This window comes from Diadema antillarum, unplaced genomic scaffold, assembly GCF_040938485.1.
Source record: "Diadema antillarum isolate AM-2024a unplaced genomic scaffold, OU_Dant_1.0 scf00000100, whole genome shotgun sequence".
Taxonomy (NCBI): domain Eukaryota; kingdom Metazoa; phylum Echinodermata; class Echinoidea; order Diadematoida; family Diadematidae; genus Diadema; species Diadema antillarum.
In genome coordinates this window covers 906297-926246 of record NW_027270989.1, presented here as the reverse complement: position 1 = coordinate 926246, position 19950 = coordinate 906297, and the positions used below count along the sequence as shown (strand labels likewise).

Here is a 19950-nt window from a genome sequence, read left to right as displayed (position 1 = left end):
CTTCTGTCAATATTGATCAAATACAGGAGAGACTTTCCCCTGACCTATTTAAAGGATTCACGACGGCGAAGTCGATCAACCTGAACAAGAATTCTCTGCGGAATGTTCCCAGAAATATGTTTATTGATATGAGAGAGCTCCAAAATGTATTGCTTGCCGGGAACTTGTTGACAGCAATTCCTTTGTTCGGCAACAGTACCTCCCTAAGATTCCTCACGTTGTCACAAAACGCTATTTCGGATGTTGGAAAGCACTTGAATGAAGATGCCCCTAAACTTGAGCAGCTTGTCCTTTCATTTAACCGGATCAAGTATTTTACCGCAGATCAGTTTCCAATTAGTCTTCGTTCTCTAGATTTAAGTGCGAATTTGATAGAAGAGGTGAACACATCGTCCTTCAATGGTCTGCTTCAACTAGAAAGGATCGATCTTGAGGCGAACCGACTGAAAGGCATAGTTTCTGGAACGTTTTCACTACCGTCCCTGAGTATAGTGCGTTTACTAGATAATAAAATTTCCTGGATTTCTCCTGATGCCTTCTCAAGCAACTTGACATACTTATCTCTCATAGGAAATAGATTGACTGAACTCTACTCTGTCGATGGATTTCCTAACTTGCAAACATTGTATTTACCAAGCATTCGCAGGATCTCGTCTGGTCTTGAAAGACTTGATTATCTTTCTGTTAATGGGGAAAACGAAGATTTCAAAGTTGGGTCAACTCTGGAAAACGTCAACACACTTGAAACGCTATTTGTCATAGGTAGTGTGGAGAAAATTATTTCGTTTACCAACCACTCCTTTCTTGGTGCCTTCTCCATGTTCTCGTCGAAGGTGGAAAGACTCCAACACGTCACAAAGTTATCGGCATTGTCTGTTCTTAGCGTAACGGACAGCAAACTTGGCAGTGTGCCTCTTGTCGCCGGACTGAAAATGCTAAGAACTATCGATCTGGCAGGAAACGAAATTACATCAGTTCAAGCCTCGATGTTTAAAAACCTCCCAAGTCTCGAATATATAAGCTTAGCGAAAAACAGAATATCATATTTAACTGGGCAATTTCAGGCTCCGAATTTGAATATTGTTGAATTACAGCACAACAGAATATCGTCCACTGATGCAGAAATAATTTTTCCTCTTAGGGTAGAGGTCCTTCATCTCTCCAACAATAATTTAGAACGTTGTTTCCCGTCTGCAGATACGCAGCACCTCCTTATATTGGATGTAAGTCAGAATAAATTGACATTTGTTGATTGGAACACCTTTGGTATAGTGTATAGACTGGAAGCATTGTTCCTAGCTTACAACCGTATTGCAGCAGTTTACGCATTCCCCTTCTCACCCCGACTAGGACTTATAGATCTCAGCGATAATCCCCTCATCTATATCGATCCCTCGGCCTTCTTGACAACTGTACGACTTAGAGAACTGAACCTCCGGAACACCCGTATTACAGAATTCGAGTTTAGGCTTCCTGTATTGACAACGCTTGATCTGAGTGGTAGCAAGCTCAAGGAGATCCCCCGAAATCTTCCTCAACTTTGTCCAGAACTTCGTCATTTTAACTTATGTCGTTACCACATTGTTGATATGGACTTAGGCGTTGTAGAACCACTTCCGTTAACAGAAGTGTGCCTCGAAATTAACGGCGCAGCCCACCTTTCATCAAAATATTTTCATTTCCTGAAACGGGCAACGTCCGTAGAGCTCTCGCTGCCGCCGTCTATGGAGCTCACATGCAGTGACGTCACTGCCCTAGCGCCAAGGGCATCCCTTAGTATTACGAGAGGGTCTGTCAAAGACTCCAATGAAACTCACTGTAGGATGCCTCTGTTGATCCAGCTTTCATTAACAGAAGTGATCGTAACGGACAGCATAATTAAACAAGTATTTGCCGGCGGACTTGTCAAAATTGTCACCTTGAAAACAATAACATTGACTTCAGATTTCTCATTTCCAGACGAGGACAGATTTTTACATGCACCGAACCTCACAAACCTAGAGTACTCATCAAGCAGACTGAAGAATATCCCGCCTGTCTTTGCTCCAGAAGTTTCCACTCTGGACCTCAACGGGAATTTGCTGACGAACTTTGACTGCGACCGGATCTTGTATTTTTACAGACACCTTCGAGCGCTTGACTTATCCTACAATCGCATTTCTTTCATTTCCAAATGTTCCAGACTAGTCAACAGTCATCCGCTTGCAACACTTATACTGAAGGGTAATGAAATCAGTTTAATAAGGGTCCGTGATGATTATGCGCACTTTAGCATATTTTCGGGCTTTACCTATTTGGACTTGGCAAGTAACAACATACGTTTTCTGAGTAAGAACCTAGTGCCCACAAGTGCCTTGAATATGCCATTGTTATATCTTACATTGAACGCAGACGATAACCCACTCGTCTGTGATTGCAAGCAACGATGGATTCTCGGCCTTGATGATCATTTGACTTTTGAAAATGGTGTCTGCGCTGCTCCAGGGATAAACGAAGGGCGCCTAGTTACAGACCTTATTCAAGAATCGTTCCCTTGTCCACCATTTATTACGGCTTCGCAGGTTTGTGCATATATCAATGACAGTTTAATTGTGTCTGTTACGTGTCCGGTGACATCACAACCAGAGCCTAACATCACGTGGTTCTCCTCTAGCCGGTTGCTTAATGATATCCTCTTCACCCAACCCGGTAAACCGGTTGAGAAAGGTCACGTAGAAATCGATATGAATAACTTCGTCAATCAAGAAATCGTCTTATCATGTGGCGTAAAGAGCATCAACCAAGCCCTTGTAGTGGATATCGCATTGTCTGTAGAGTTATCATCTGAAAAGATGGGAAGACAGAAGTTTCGAAACGCGTCGTTAATTTGCGAAGTTTCGCAGCGTCTTGATCATGTTACAAAGCTAAAACGTGTTACTGATTCGCCCTTGGGCATCCATGTGACTGGGCCGCCAGGGAGGTCAGAACTCCACAAACCATCTTTCGTTGCCTTTATCTCTTTGTTACTGTCAAATTTACTTCTCCAGTAGGCCCAAATTTCTGCCAAGACATTTAAATAGCGGAATCAGTCCCTGTCTCGTGACAAAGTATACCCCTTGCAATACATACTTTAACATTTTTATTTTTCTTATCTTTTCGCCTCTTAAAAAAATGCCGGCCGAGGTTTAGAAATCAAATACATTGTAGAAGCCTACAAACTAACAGAATTGCGACGAACTTTCTTGATTGAGTTGTGTGAATTCTTATCCAAATGAATGAAACAAATGCTGAACCGTATGTGGATGATTGTATTGTCATTATCAGTATAGCTTTGAACAAATGTAATATTTCTGGTGGATTATATCCAGAGTGGTTTTATCATGCTTTTGTGGAAATTTCGCTATTCGTACAAATTCGTATTACCAGGCTTGGCATTAGCGGCGGCCAGGAGCCAGAGGGGTCACCAGAAATACATAACTGACCACAATCATTTAAAAAATGATTCGCCTTGGTCAGTCTTGGTGGCCCAATAGGACCACTAAAAATTTGTGAGAGTAGGGCTTATATGGCTTTTATGCTTTTTTTTGTCGTGTAGAAGAGGGGAGAATAAATCGCAGCATGATAACTGCATGCATTTCAACTAGCTTTGTGTCAGATCAGCCCTATAGTCTTCATCGCAACTAAAGTCAGTCTGTATCTCACGGCGGAATTCGGCGAAAACTACTATCCACAAGGCCAAATTGCATCTATCTTTGTAATAGCAGTACGTTTAATGATTATCCGTGTGTGGAATATAATTATTTTTTTAGGAATATGTGGTGTCATACAAAATTCTTTATGCTTCAAGTCAAGGAATATATCACACTGAGTGAACGTCGTCACAGTGTATGCCTTGTGTATTGAAGCTCTTTGCCGTAATTATCATTATTTAAGATTACTTAAAATCTTTTATTCAATTATTTCATTTTTTTCTATTTCACTTCTAAGTCATAGTAAGTACGTGGTATTCGAAGCACTTTATCATACTTGTCAATTTTCATATATGGGTTTATCATTCAATGTATATGTCTTTTTAAATGATTTTTTTTTTTGGGGGGGGGGCAACCATATTTAATTGTCGGGCCACCGTTAAAGGATATTTGATAAAATTGGTGGATCGAAAGACCTACCTTATCAAAAAAGTTACCAGCAATTTTGCAGAAAACCAGATTCAGTTTTATTTGGTTAAGTGGTCACAGAGAAATGTGGATCAATTTGCGCATGTTCTGTATTTTGTTGTAGAACAATGTATTGTTACCGCAAGTACTGGAGGAAAATTAAGAATTTTCTGTCAATCCAAATTCACATGACATTAAAGAAGAAGCAATATCAATAAAAATGATAGAAACTTGATCCTTTTTTTGGGGGGGGGTTTCAAATTAGGAACATAGAAAATATTTGGGCTTTTTTGTAATATGTCTCGTGAATTCTTATATTCCTAAATTAAAAGAATGAAATAAAGAAATTCTCTCCGTTTAAGCACCTTTGTGTCTTTACTCCCTATGTCACTTGAAGAGGGAGTTGACAGAAAATTCTTTATTCATCCCATAGTTTCTCACTATTTTTGTTTAAGGCTATAAAGAAGAGAATGAGAACTTACCTTTGCTATTTCATTCATGTCGCTCATTGTGTTCAATCGGTCTATCATTATCATTATCTTCATGAACATTTGCTATCAATGACAACATGTCAATTTGTGCAGTTTTAACTTTCGTGTCTTGGAGAAAAAAACAAACAAACATGTGTTCACTCATACATAAAGTTTCCCTTTGTGTTGACGTACAGGTTGATAGCCAATTAAATAACCTTTAATATGGTATACAATACATTGACTTTTATCGAAATCTTCTATGAAAAACATAACCGGGAAAGAGTGCTGACCACATTCTTTTCTTCTTCTTTTTTTATTTAGTGTATGCTATAGAGTATGTAGTATGTGCATATGTAATTTGTTACACAAGCATGTGGGGAGAGAGAGAGAGAGAGATGGACAAATAGACAGACTGACAGACAGACAGACAGGCAAAGAATGGAAAATGCTGTGTATTAGATTTCATAGGGCATGGAAAATATATGAGACAAAAAACAAATGGTAAAAGGTTAACTGCATGGTGACTGATCCATCGTACCTTGAGGTATAATCCATTGGCCATTAGTGGCTACGTCAGTGCTCGACGGTACCACAACAGATCAAGGTGATTTGTGACATTTAGATAATACTTCATAGAATCTCAAATCAAACACAGAGGCAAGATATTTTCATTAACAGAAAAAAGAAGAGACAGCATGGTTGCAAGTATTCAAGTATTCAAGTATTCATCGTGTGCAAGTGTGAAATATAATATTATACAGAGCGTATCAAAAAAAAAAAAGGTAATCCAACTTTGGAGGGCTGCCATTTCTTTATTGTCATTTATGAAGAGCACAATGTTGGCTGTAAGGAAAGAGGAACTCGAACTCTTTCCATTGATACCTAATTATGTTGACAATAAATTATTGTCATGCATGACCGAGCATAACAATGTCAAATTGCACTTTTTCCAAGTTTGCGTGTTATTGTGAAGGAACAATGCATGTCTCACTGTATGGATGAGATCTGTCAATGAAAGTGGTCAAATCATCAGGCCAGCCTGCACGACTGCAGATTCGTGTTTGAGGGTTTCTTCTAACGTTTTATGGTTAACCTTCAACATGGCCACGTTGTCGATATTTGGTCCTTCCCATTAAGGCGAAACCATGATCCATTTTACTCTCTTCATATTCAAGACATGGTTTGCCACTGGGAGCTATGTCGCTAGTGTTGAATATGAACAGAGAAAAATGGATTGTGTTGGTGTTGGCCTCTGTGGGAGCGACCAAGTTTTCAGACAAAAGGCCATGTTAAAGGCTAAGGAACAATAAAATGTTAGGAGAAACCCTAAACACAAACTCTAAACACAAACTTGCATTCGTACAGGCTGTCCTATTTGGCAACTTTCGTTGACATATCTCATCTATGCAGTCGAGACATGCATTGTTCCTTCACAATAACACCCAAACTTGGAAAAAGTGCAATTTGTCATTGTCTATTAAAGTCCATGTGCTCAGTCATGCGTGACATTGGTCAACATAATTAGGTATCAATGGAAAGAAGAAGAGTTCCTCTTTCCTTGCAACTAATATTGTGCTCTTCATAACTGACAATTAAGAAATGGACAGCCCTCAAAAGTTGGATTACCTTTTTTTCATATGCTCTGTATATATGACATAGAATATATACTGTATATATATAACATTATGCATATGTATAAAAACTACGCACTCAAACACACACACACACAGAATATATATATATATATATATATATATTATATATATATATATATACATTTATACATGCCTATATGTATAGTTCGGTGCAATACAATTCTAGTTAAAGTAATAAAAAGGTCATATCCCCCTCAAGACCAGTCCGTATACATATATATATAGTATATATACTATATACTATACTATATATATGTCTATGGATTGGTCATTGAGGGGGATATCGACATTTATTGCCTTAAATAGAATTGTATTGCCCGAGTTAAAAATGAGGGCAATACGATTCTAGTATTACGGGCAACTACTAGATTGTGGTTTTTTTTCTTTATATGTCTTATCCCCCGAAAATAGTCATTAATCCAAATCAAAACTTGAAAATATTGACATGTAATAAGCAACTGATTACTTAAATTGCATTTCACAAGGAGGGAAAAAAAACAGATAGATTACAGGGCTCCTTGTTATTACTGGCTGCGCGCGAATAGCCATCTCTTGGTATTGTGCATGAACGCTTGCCAAGTATGCGTGAACCCTTCCCCTCCAGCATGTGCTAAAGTGCGTGATAGCATGTTTAAAGCTACGGTCACAAAGATTCATACAAACGATGCGTTTGTACAAATGTCACTGTTCGTACGAATTCTGGAGTTCGTAGAGATTCATAGATGGGGCACAGATTCTTATACGGCCTTCTTACAATTTCGTACAAACGCTGTTTAAACTGCAAGAACTTAAGACCTTGTTAGAGAAACGAAATGATCTACGGCCCTAGAATTCGCACATCTTTCGTAAAAATGATTTGAGTTATTGTTTCGTCAGACTTACGGCCATCTTATGATTTCTTTTTGTCGTACGATGGTCTTGCGTGCAACTCACGGCACTCTCAAGTCATTCGTAAGAAGATTTACGATTTTTTGTATATCTTATCGGGTTGTTAAAAAGACGCTGCCGTGTCCTGTCGAAAATTCTGTAACAGTTCAAAGTTTTATACTTCAAGATGGCAGTAGTGCCAAGGAGACTACAACTGTAGCTGCATCTACAAGTAGAGGAGGAGGAGGTTGTTGCTCCAACTCTCCCCTTCTTGCTCCCTCCTTTCTTTTTTTCCCCTTCCCTCTTCTCCCTTTGATTGCCTTCCCTTTTGGTCCCATATTTAACAGAGATGCTTTCTGGTTGAACACCTAGAACAGAGTGAGGATTTGAACTTCGCGCGTTTTTCTTTATACCCCTAAAACTCAACAGTTGAACAAATTGTGTACCTACGCCTTACAACTCCCTCACGACCACCTTACAAACTCGAAGAGTTGTTCATAAGAACGCCCTACAAATCTCCATTCGTACGGCATTCTTACGAAAGACGTAAGAGCCCTCTATGAACGACTTAAGGCGTTCTTACAATCATCGTAAGAATTTAAGGCTTCTAGAATTGTCTCTCGACCCTGCAAAATCTTGCATAGTTCTTGCGATGTTCATACATCGTTCGTACATCCGCCTTTCGAAGAGGGTTTCGTACAAAGTTAAAAAAAATCTTGGACAAGACCATCGACCAGGCTATGAACTTACGAATGGTCTACGAACATTGGTTTCGTACGGCTTTTCTTAATAGAAGATCTTACGAAATTGTCTTCGTACGGCGTTGGTAGCAGTTCGTAAAGGCATTTGTGACAGAGCCTTAACATCTTTATTACAACTTTATATTGCCTGCTATATTACATGCATTTACGATTGACATATCTACACCAGCAATAAGAAAATATCCATGCCCAGGTGTCTGATATAATCAATAAAACAAATTAAATGAATTCTATTGAAAAAAAAAGTACTTGGGTATGGAGTCGAATATGTGAATTTGCAATTACATATCTCAGTAATAGATCCAGCAACAATGTACTGTACTTTCCATTATAAAAGAAGTCAGATTTGTAAAACTCCTTTAATCATTTTCTATACATCCTTCAACTCACTGTGACTTCAGTCAAACATATCTGTAGCATCCACCCAAGGGAGATGAAAAAAAGTAGCCATTATAGACAGGTGGCCACTATAGACGGGTTCTTTAAAATGCTTTTTCTCTCTGAGGGAATTGTATTTAGTGGTCATATATAGCAGGTGGCAACTATGACAGGTGGTCGCTAAGACAGGTTTGACTGTGCATAATTGTTGTAGAATTTCCCTGCCTAGCAAGAATGGCACACATAATTCATAACGAGAGATCAAATTGTCAGATTTTTGTCAAACTTTCATCGAGTGGTTTCCTATCAAACGTTTCTGCAGTTATCAGGTTCATAGCTACAGTCCTTTCCAAAACATTTGATGAAACTCTCACACATCGTACGGCACTATCGACAATCCCTCTTTAAAAAACACTCTCCTTTTCTCATTTCAAAGACTCCCCCCCCCAAAAAAAAACACAAACAAACAAACAAACAAACAAACAAACAACAAACAAAACAAAACACAAAAACAATTTGTTGCATCGTTCCATCCAGCAAATCTGGATGAATAAAAATATTATATGCAAGCCTCAAGTGCGATAAGCATACATACTCACAAATGAAATGAAAACCAGCAGCAATGAAGGCAATAATACAAACTGCAATACACACAATGTATAACATTACTACATCAGATTTATTTCTTAAAAAAATGTTCAGTTACATGACCTCTCATGAATAGAGCTCTGTTATATCATCAACAAAAATAAGCAGTGCGACCAACTTTTCACTCAGCATTGGTGAGTACATCTACTCTTTGACGCATTCCAATCATTTCAATATATACACATACAACAGAGGACCTTAGAAGATAATAAGCTGCACAAAGAAAAAAAAATATATTGTTTTTTTTTTTTTTTCTGCATTATTGAAATGTACATTACAGGACAGTGTAGAAAAGCACTGGGCATTGGAACGAGTCAAAGACTACAAACAAGTTGCCCAAGATACATGAAAGACATATACAAGTATATTTGAAAAGGTTCTCAAAGTTATGCATGAATGCGAGATACACTTTACCTTTCTCCTTTATTTTTCATTTCTGTACAGAAATAAAGGTTATGCACTCCTCTTCATGACAGAATAACCTGGCTGACCTGACTTTCTTCTTCATTTCCAAACCAAGGAGCTTGTAGGAATGTTAAGACATACTCGTTCATTTTCTATTTCTTGTCCCATCTGTTACAGGACACAATACCTGGAGACAAATGTGCGTAGTATAGTGCAGATAGCTGTGGATCTGTCATGAAATGCATCCTTTTATGAACCCCACGTTCCTGATGCCAGCAGCATACTACTGTAAAAGTGGATATTTTCACGCCACTAATTTTTCGCGCTTGGCCAGGTAAGAAGAGTTTCGCGTGTTTTGAATTCCGTGGAATCAAGACATCAACTTCTGGAACATATGGCATGCAAAAATATTTGTGTGCTTTTATTTTCGCGCTAACTTCTGGTTGCGCTACTGCGCGAAAATTTCCACTTTTACAGTATGTCACATTCCAAGTACAACCAACGGGCTGTACCAATCTTATGAAGCACAAAAATTTGTATAATAATATAGTCAACCTCGCCTCAGTCAAATTCAAAGGGATCAGAGAAAATCCTTTGGTTTTTACGCAAACTTATACTCGCATGACAGAATTCGCATATGTTTATATCCATCCAGAGTAGAATTTTTCTTCAACTCAGCCAATTTTTTTGACTTGTGCAAGGTCGACTTAGGCGAGGTTGACTGTATACCATAAAAAATACAATAGCTGGAGTAAATATCACACTTTGCACCTGCACTACTTCGGGCAGTGCTTTATTTGGCAATCAAGGAGTACACTATTACGGTGCACTTGTAACAACTAGCATCAAGCCCTGACACCATGAAGCCCTGATAGAAGCCCTGACACCATGTGGGAGGGAAAACAAGACTGCGATTAAATGATAAGTTTATGTTGGTAAAGATTTCAAGGTAATGTATACAGACTATCTACCCTCAATCTAGCTGCACTGTGGGAAAATGATGTGTTGCTCCCCTACCCCCCCCCCCCCCCCCCCCACATCCATCCATTATATCCTGGTAGATAATTACCACCCAAGTACTAATAATAACTTACAAAAGCTTCTTTGAATGCTATCCAATAATTCATATTCCACACAATTCCCAGAAAGACATGATACACTACTGGATCCATATGACCAAAAAACAGAAATAAATAAAACACAAAAACAGATCTGCACCCTTTGCAGACTCTTTGTTTGTTTTATTTGTCTTCTGTTGGATGACCATTTTCTAGGACTTACATCCGTTCCTGTAAGGGTAACATGATCATAAAGAATTGTCCAATCAAAATGCCACATTACTGCAAAAGGGGAACAGCATAATTATACACTTAGATATATCTCTTGACAGAGATACATAGTGATTGACAATACATGGGCAGATCTAGACGGATGAAACCTGTCTAAAAAAAATGCCATTCTTGGCAAACTTTTCGATGAGACATACTCAATCAGAAATGGTTAGTGGGGAAATGCCCTATGGCTACATTCTCTCTATTTTAAAAGTGGGGTGTTCATCAGCTTCTTCGACAGTCTCTCACACTTGAGTGGAGACAAGCTGTCACTGTATTACAAGGGAACCTCATAGGACGAGGACCTCAAAACCATGACAATTAACCCAGGCCCAGTTTTATCAAAAGATATAATCGATTATAAATTTCCCTACCACACCGGCTGCCACAGAATTATGATAGAAATCAACTACATAATTAAATATAACTCCATAAAACAGGGTTCCAAGATATTAGGTTTCTCACTTTATCATATTACAAAAACAAAGAAATATAACCATGTTGGGACCTGCATATAGTCACCTTGTTATAACTGGATCTTCTTCCACCTGACCTCTTTCAAATGAGGCTCCATGGTACCACTTAATTTTTCTCTCTTCTGTGACAAAATCTCACAGCGATCTTTGACAGTCATGACGGCGAAAAAACTGTTTCAAGAGTAAGTCTTCATGAACGTCACACAAGGCCATCCTAATCAATGAAACCATCCATGTCAAGGGACTTAAATGAATCCCACACAAGGCCAATTAACATTTGTTTCCATGGAAAACAACCGTCAAAACAACAACAAATGTCCTTCTTCATTCTTCACTAATAAACCGGGATACATGAAGCCGTGGCCACTTACGATTAGGGATTCATGCCATGTCCCTGATTAAGTTCCCCTGTACCATGGTTTCATAATGTCTTTTGTTGTCTGTGCTGGGCAGAATTCTGCCCACATCGGGAAGCCATCTCTATATTTCTTTTCTTTCAAATAAGAATATATACCAAACCCAGGGTGAACTTTTCACCTTTTTTTCTTTGTCTTAATTTTTTCTTTAATGATGCATTTGTTTTGTTTGTTTCCTTCATAGAAGAAGTGGGAATGGAGGATTTTGTTTGTTTGTTCTGAGAGTCTAGACATTACTTCTCCCTTCTTCCAGCTATTTGTATAATGCCTACTCACTTCTGATAACAGCTCACAAACATATGTTCAAGTTACAATCTATCCATCTTCAACATTTGATACCAGTATTTGCCATTGCTACCGACAACATTGCTTTACCTTTAAAGTCTACGTTCTCTTTTTTGGTCCCTTGTACATTTACCCTGAAGTTGAACTTAGCTGGCTGCCATCCTCTAGGTGACAAAGAAAATGCATTAGAAGTTTGTCCATTTTTGAAGAGGAAATGGTATCCTAGCTGAGAACTTAAACACAGTGCATATTGGTGGATAAGTCTGACCACCTTTAACACGGCAGAAAACAAAGGTATAAAGACAGACATACCACGGAACATTTAGAAATTGCTGAACCAGCTGGCTTGGCCTTGCATGACAAACTGTTGTCAAAGTGTGCTGCTTGCTCTTATTTTACAGAGTCAGGGTGGAGCGGAGTAAGAACAGGGTGAGCAACAGGAGGAGGACGGGTGAGGCGGGCGTGGTCAGGGATGCGGTCCCAGAGTAACCAGGGCAACAGTCCGGACACACCTGGCAGATGTCCGTGTCGGCCAGCACCGAGGCGGAGTAGGACACGACCGTCTGGTCAGCTGGCATGGAAAGAGCAGGCAAATTTGTTGAATTCTCACAGAGCATTAAATAAACTGTTTCAATAATGCATTAACATTATTACAACTGGGCTATTTGAGACCCAAGTTTTTACGGGGGGGGGGGGGGGGGGGGGGGGGAGGGGAATCAATCATGAAAAGTTGAAATAATCTAATTCATATCAATTTAACAAAAAACAAAAAACAAACAAAGAATCTGTGTGGGATTTGCACACAATATCACAAATTTGAGCTGTCTTTGGGCTGACATGTCGCTACGTACAAAACATGACTGAACTTCAGAACGGTGACCCCAGATGTCGCAAATTGGTCTCACAACATGTGGGAGACTTCAAAGAAAAAAGTCACAAAATGGAGCGGCAAAATCTTTGTGCATTGCGGAATCATCACACAAAATGTTGAGGGTGGTGTCAATTTGACCCCCATCCCACCCTGTCAAGATGGCTGAAACTTGACGGATGTTTCATTTCATGCAGCCTAGTAATGGACTATTTCATTAATATCTATTCGCTCCAATCAAGTTTCGTGGACAGGTATTCATTTAGCGTACATGTACATCAGTTGTTCCTACATAGGGCAAGCCTCTGGATCTTCTAATGTCATATAATTCAAACATATTTCTAATGAAATGGAAAGGAAGTTGGCCACCAGGTAAAAAAAAAAGTTTTGGTGAAAATCAGCCCTGAAGTCTAGATACAATCAAGTATGCAGGGAATGAGGGTCTTTATATGCTATTTCAAAATGCAGCCCCCCCCCCACCAAAAAAAAAAAACCCACAAACAAACAAACAAACAAACAAACAAACAAACAAATCATAAAATATGTATAATTTCAGAACATTTTCATGCCTTCATATTCAGAGAAGGTAGTCCAGTTTTCAAATTGAACTTAAAGACTTTGGAAAATAATCCAAAGTTCATTGGTTTGTTTCGTTTGTTTTTTGCCAACATTGATCACTTTTGCAATTTTCCTAACTGTATCATCCAAGACTTATTGGAGTAGTTTGGTGATGAGTCAGAAAAAAAAAAACGCAAAAAAAAAAAAAAAATTAGCAAAGTGAGAGGCTGTATCTCTACGGACAGATGTGACAGGAGACAGCACACATACATGGTTTGTAATAGCTGTACACCTTGACGGCACTCGGCTTGTTTCCGGCGATAGCCAAGGCACGTTGAGCCTCAATCGTGATGCAAGTCTCCTCCGTCGACGGAATCTATGAGTGGACAAAGTTTTGAGCAAGTCAAAAGAAAAAAAGAGAGAAAAGAAAAGAGAAATACATTTGTTGTGGATGCAGGGGTGACTAACAACCATCATCAGGGTTCACTCAATAATTCACAGCATACAAGTGGACCCCATGCATGTCCCAATAATTTGCATCATTGAACTTCCATGATTACTGACATTTAATCTACAAAAGACTAGAAGCAGCATACCATGGCATTCGAAGCTTGACATGGACCATTTTAAAATCAGTAACATTAGTCCTTTGTTAGCCACTAGCTCTTTAAGATTGATAGCTACAATCTGTAAAGAATGGCAGTGGTCAATTGATGTCTAGTCAAATGGCCTCCAATGAGCCTTGCTTGACTAGCCATGACACTTAGCACATGACTAACCTGGCAGTTATGCAAGACCAGACTCTTTTAGAATGACAAAATGGCATCTGACCTGCATAGTCATTTTTGTTTGCAATGACCCTTGTCTCACTATCCATGGTACCTTGCAGATGACTAACATCTTCAAGCAATTACTGACCAACCTCTGTAGAATGATTTCTCAACTGTAGGTATTCTTTGGAGTCATATGAACTCATCATGACTTCCTATGGTGCTGAGAATGTGACTGAACTGTTAAGAATACACGACCTCACCCTAAATTTGAGAAACGGTCATTAAGTATGTGCCTGTTTCATTTTCAATGACCCTTCTTCATGTACACATTGAGATGTGAATGCCATAGGGTGTGTTAGAGCACTCTAAAGCGACCTATAGTGAACTGAACTGTTACAAGTGTACCTTACTGAACTGTGCTGGATTTGAAGCGCTCAAGTGCTCTGTTGGGAATGCATACGTCATGAGTAATTTTTAGAGGGATTCATGTATTTTGTAGCAAAAGGGCCATTCACTTGGCGAGCTTAAACTACTTACAGATGTCCCGAACAAAGAGAATGAACTCTTTGAATTATGACATATGTGCATGTTACTCGCATTCTTCACATGCGAACTTTTGGTACCCTTTTGGAACACATCGGGATGTAGTCCACTTTTGGTTCGGTTCAGCTTGGTATGATACACTTAAGGAGCGTTCGAGCACTCTTCTGGCGTGGGCACATTACGGTATAGTTATAGTTTGCCTTAGGAGAGTGCTCGAACACATCCATAGTCTGCAGAGCAGCAGCGAGTCATTCTGAATAATGATGATGAATGCTCTGACTCCTCACTCACCTACTGCCCTACACCCCCCCCCCCCCCCCCCCCCCCCCCCCCCCCCCGCCCTCCTCTAGTGATGCCCAGCTGGGTTCAACCCACCTCGCTGAGATAGATGACAACTCCATGCTGGGAGGTCTCATACTTGGTGGCAAAGGCGTGATTGCTGATGGCCCCACTCAGCTTGTCCTCTAGAGCGAAGAAGCCAGACGGTAGACCCACGTCCATAATAGCCATCCCAGTCCCCTCTTCAATGCCACTGTACCTGTAGTAGGAACCATGATGTTTGGAAGAAAGTTTGACATCGTACAGAGTGTGCATGGTCTTTGGCAGAGATGAAATTTACCTCTCTCAAGCGAGTACATTATCTCTCACTACATGTGATGTATCATAAACTTGATATGCATATTAAAGGGAGTGTATAGTTTCGGTTGAGACCTAACTTGAGGTTTCTAATATTTTTGGTGAGCTAATGAGAAACCTGTCATGAAATATGAAAGAGCATGTAATTCCAAGAGGGATTTAACATTTATTTGATGAAAATCGGTTTTAAAATAGCTGAGACATCCAAAAAAGAGCATTCTTAATAAAAAGCAGGACCCATCTTTTATTTGGATCGCTTTGTGTTACTTTGTTTTTGGATGTCTCAGCAATTCCAAAACCAATTTTTATCCACATAAACTTTGAAGTCCTCTTAAAATGGTATCTCTGCACTATTTCATATAGTGCTTTCTTGGTATCTCAAAAAAGAGTTCAAAGCCTTATTCTCATCTCCACCAATACTATACAATCCCTTTAAACTACAGTTACGAAATTCACAAAATTGAAAAATTCCGTCTGAAGGTACATTGCACAAAAAGAAGCAGGAGCATGATGGAGCGCGAGAATGATTGCAAAAGAGATCTGCTGCTGGATGCTGCTGCATCCACAGCTGACTGCCTACCTGCCGCAAGCCTCGAGGGAGATGCTATTCCTCTTTTCGGCCAAGACGTCCACTTTGACGTCGTAGACCCGGTTGCTCATCACTTCCTCGATGTTGTAGTGGAGGATGAAGGAGAGGAGGAAGGAGCCGGTGCCAGACCCAGCGACGGTGATGGTTCCCGAGTCCACAGGCAGCTAAAACAGAATCATACCAACATTTGTTTATTGTGTGTGCACACTGATATAATGCTATATATACATAAACAAATCTTTATGTGTATGACACACAATGTATGTCTGTATACCGGTAATTATAAATGTGTAGATATTCAATTAATATTATACAAATATACCATGCCTTAGAGGCTCTGGTTGAAACTATATGTGCATGAGGTGACTTCAATAGCATTATTTTCTGAGAGGCACAGCCCCAAAGAAAATAGTGCTATTGAAGTGAAAAAGGTTTGAATTTCACCAGCGTGATGTAGTTTTTCTACTATTTCCCTAGAAAAAATAGTAAGACGCGGACGGGACAAGGATTTGCATGGTAGAAATATGTTTTGTCTTTTTCAGTGCTCTTGACCAATTAGAGGGCTAGAAGTAATTTGTGAGGGATAAAATAATGAATATTATATATACACATATCATAGATATAGTATTCAATGTATGTCCAAGAAATGTGTGGTTGAACGTGTACATTTGTTCAAGAGAGAGATATATGAACATACGATGCATGTATATAATGAAAAAGAAACAAACACCTTGCACTAAGGATTTCTCACAACATGTAAGTCAAGGGCTGAGCTGATTAAGAAGAGTAGTTATGGAGCTGGCTGTTTGTGGTGCATCATGGAATGTCTCAACACAAGTGGTAGACCTGCAGACTACTACGTAATATGGGGATGTTCATGTTCGGTAGACTTCTCTGTAACCTTTCTATGCGCATCATCCAAGATTTATACATACATTATCCTCTAAGCTCTTCATTCCTGGCATTTTATATCTAATACATGTACAAGGACAGAACACAGCGTACCCTTTTGAATGGGTTCTCCATCTCCCACACACACTGAGCTGCTGCTATTCCACGCTACGAGATCAATGCCAGCATATTGAAATATTGAGACTAACACTCCTGTGCACTTCCTAGAAGTACACTGTTTCAGTGAGCTGATGATTGATGTGGACTTGTTTTCTTTTGTTCCTTAAACATTAATAAATATAAAGAATATTTCACTTTTAAAGCTACATGCCCACAAATAGTTATAATGATTAAGATAAACAGAGGCAATCTTACTAGGTATTATGACAATAATGAAAATAGCATCAATAAAAACAATGATAACACCGACAACAGATAAACTGGGAAAAAAGAATAAGAAGGAATTTCTAGTCCTGGGCTTTTACAAGTAACAAGAGTGCTTAATTTGAAAGCTGGATTACAAACATGAGTGCAATACGCCAGTTCGGAGTTCCACTTTGCGCATGAGCAGAAACAAGGTCATTCGGACCAACAGGCATGTTGGTTTTTAAATTTACTGGGATAAGCATCTGTCATGTAATGATTATTCATGTAATCCTTATAAATGCCGCTTGCCAGCACATCCACCTGACAGCAAAAGTGGTATTTGGCAATATCAATAGAAAGAGATTGTCAATACATCCAATGCAAAATAATGAAATGGATGCTTTCTCAAGTGTGAATTGACAGATCATGCTGCTCATCTGGTCTACGCAAGTTTATTCTTTGTTTGAACGGGATTGATGAATCCCATAAATTGTTACGTAAAGCTTATGCTTGATGTCGCTCTGAAAACGAGTGAAGTGCCCCTAACCAACTGAGAAAAAAGAAAGGTCATTCGTACAAATGTGCCCATGAGCTAACTCCGAACTGGCTTATTACGATTCATATCTTCATTTGTTCACACGGCCGAAGGCTTCACAGATTCTACGGTTTTAAACTTCAGAGCAAGGAGGGAAGGTGTGGCTTCTTGTCTGAGTTCTCATCAATCACTCTTGAGCTGTGTTTCTGTGGGAGTGATTGGAAGGTAACTGCAATCTCTGATTGGAAATCAGTTACACTCACAGGATCAGTTCGTTGCTTAATTCTGGTGAAACGCGACTGGAATCACAACGATTCAAATCACCCTCTGCAATTCCGGTGTGCATTCTCATGGCATGAATGCTTTAATTTGAAATGCCATTCTAGTGATGCATCATTACAATCGTGTTTCAAATTAAGCCCTGTTGGTAGGTGTGAAAGCTAGGATGCTGTGGTTTTCCACAAAACATTGCTATTTTGATACGTTGTAGGTGGCTAACCTGCCATGGTTTCTTTATAGTCAATTAGCCATTCTCCCCCGAACCAAAACGTAAACGTGCTGCCACACTAGCTCACTCTTGATTGACACAATGCTCTGACAATTACAATTTGTATTTTGCCAGAGCGTTTTCTTCCATCAAGATTCAAATGTTTTCAAATTGTTTCTTTTTTGGCTTCTGCTCACCTCAAACTGCTGCAAGACGATGGAATTTTCGTCGGTGATAACAAAGTCCTGTTGGTAGGTGGAGTCGGCGCTGGTTGTGATTGACATGTTGATCTGCTTGGCGGTGCTACTCACTATTTCTGCGTAGGAGGTCAGAGCAAAGAGCCCAACCACCGTGTCCTAAGGGGAGAGGAGGCAGGGACATAATCCATCAAACTAACAACTCCTGAACTAAACCATCTTAATATTATTATTATTTTTTTTTTAATGCAAGTGTGGTCCTGAAAAGAACCTATGTGATCTTGATGTTGCAGTAAGCATGTCCTGAATGTCTTTGTGAGAATATTCTTATACCATCCTCATTCTCTTGACAATGGTTTGAACATGCTTGCGAAAATATCGAAAATAGAGCAGGTTCTTTTCAGAACGACACTCACAAGAATACACGGTGAACCAAGAAACCACTCACCACTTGACGTTCTCCCTGCATTGAAACTCCTGATCTTTCAAATTAAAAAAAAAAAAAAAAAAAAAAAATTGGCTCACAAGTAGTCTCTTTGCGGCCTATGATTAAAACCATTTCATGATGTCATAATATGATTTCAATAATTTGAATGCCATCTCATCTATGAATTTGTCATTCTTATCATGTTTAACATCCACGCTTTTAGCTGTATATGCATGACTGTGTGGTTGTTTGGCAACACAAAATCTCACTTCCTGGAAAAAAGGAAATCTATTCTTAGAATAAATTTTTGATGCTTTTAAATGAAAGGTCCTCCATGATTACATGGCTTATTTAGCTTGCTGTGATCCATCTCAAAATCACAAAAAAAAAAGAAAAAGAAAAAAGGAAAAGGCCCTTTCCACAGTCAAGGGCTTCACTGAAGGGGTTCAGTGTTACACTTCCTTAACCCTGTCTATGTTCGCTGATCGGTATGCATGCGGGAATGCTTTCTTTGCCGATCCTCACAGATGTTGGGAAGCTAATTGTCAGCGAAAAGAGATTATCTAATCCCCCTAATCCCTAATATGTCACCCCAATCTTCCTGTTGGACTGAGGCACATGCTTTACTATACCAGTACTAACTTTACAACTCGGTCAAGTTTGGAAGAATTTCTGAATGCTCATGATGAAGCTTGGCAAGTTAAGCCAAGTGTCTCGGCACATAAAGGGTTAAAGCATTGGAAGCCGGTTTTGGATGTTCAAAAGGGTAACACCCACCTGCGTGGAGCTATATCCACCGATTGAGTTCCTCTGCTGGCCGAGCCATCTTGCCACGGGCACGCTGTCGGCGACATCATTCTGGGTCAAGTAAGCTAGCAGACCATAACCTGTCATCTCCACAGCCGCCGAGGGCGGCCCGCGCCACGCCCAGTAGTAGAAATCCTCGTTGTTGGGTGTGGTCTCCTCGTCTTGGTCTGTCCAGTATCGCAGGCTGCCTTGTGCTGGGATGTGATGGGGGAGGAGCGTCAAAGTTCAAACATTTTGTGAGATCAAAACTTTTCTGGATGTCTGATGTCAAACAGACTATGTAGATTGGCTATCAAATTCTGTCGCTTTGCACAAGTCTTTTCTTGCATGAGACCCTGTAGTGAGTTCTCCTAATTGCCCCCCCCCCCCAAAAAAAAAAAAACCCAACAACAACAAAAAACAAAACAAAACAAAACAACTCCACCAGCATTGGCTTCCATTC

At 39.5% G+C, this 19950-nt stretch overlaps 1 protein-coding gene across 1 annotated transcript in view; it reads right to left on the bottom strand.

The window, feature by feature from the left end:
* Positions 1-10833: 10833 nt before the first annotated feature.
* The window catches only part of LOC139718824 (CD109 antigen-like), an 81597-nt gene continuing 72480 nt past the window's right edge, over positions 10834-19950 (bottom strand). Inside the window, exons 29-34 of the mRNA XM_071630289.1 lie at positions 19479-19702; positions 18275-18433; positions 15790-15962; positions 14949-15111; positions 13528-13633; positions 10834-12402 (exon numbers count right to left, since the gene is read on the bottom strand). Of these exons, the coding sequence (XP_071486390.1) occupies positions 12227-12402; positions 13528-13633; positions 14949-15111; positions 15790-15962; positions 18275-18433; positions 19479-19702 (1001 nt within the window). The 3' untranslated portion in view covers positions 10834-12226. The remainder of the gene's footprint in view (positions 12403-13527; positions 13634-14948; positions 15112-15789; positions 15963-18274; positions 18434-19478; positions 19703-19950) is intronic.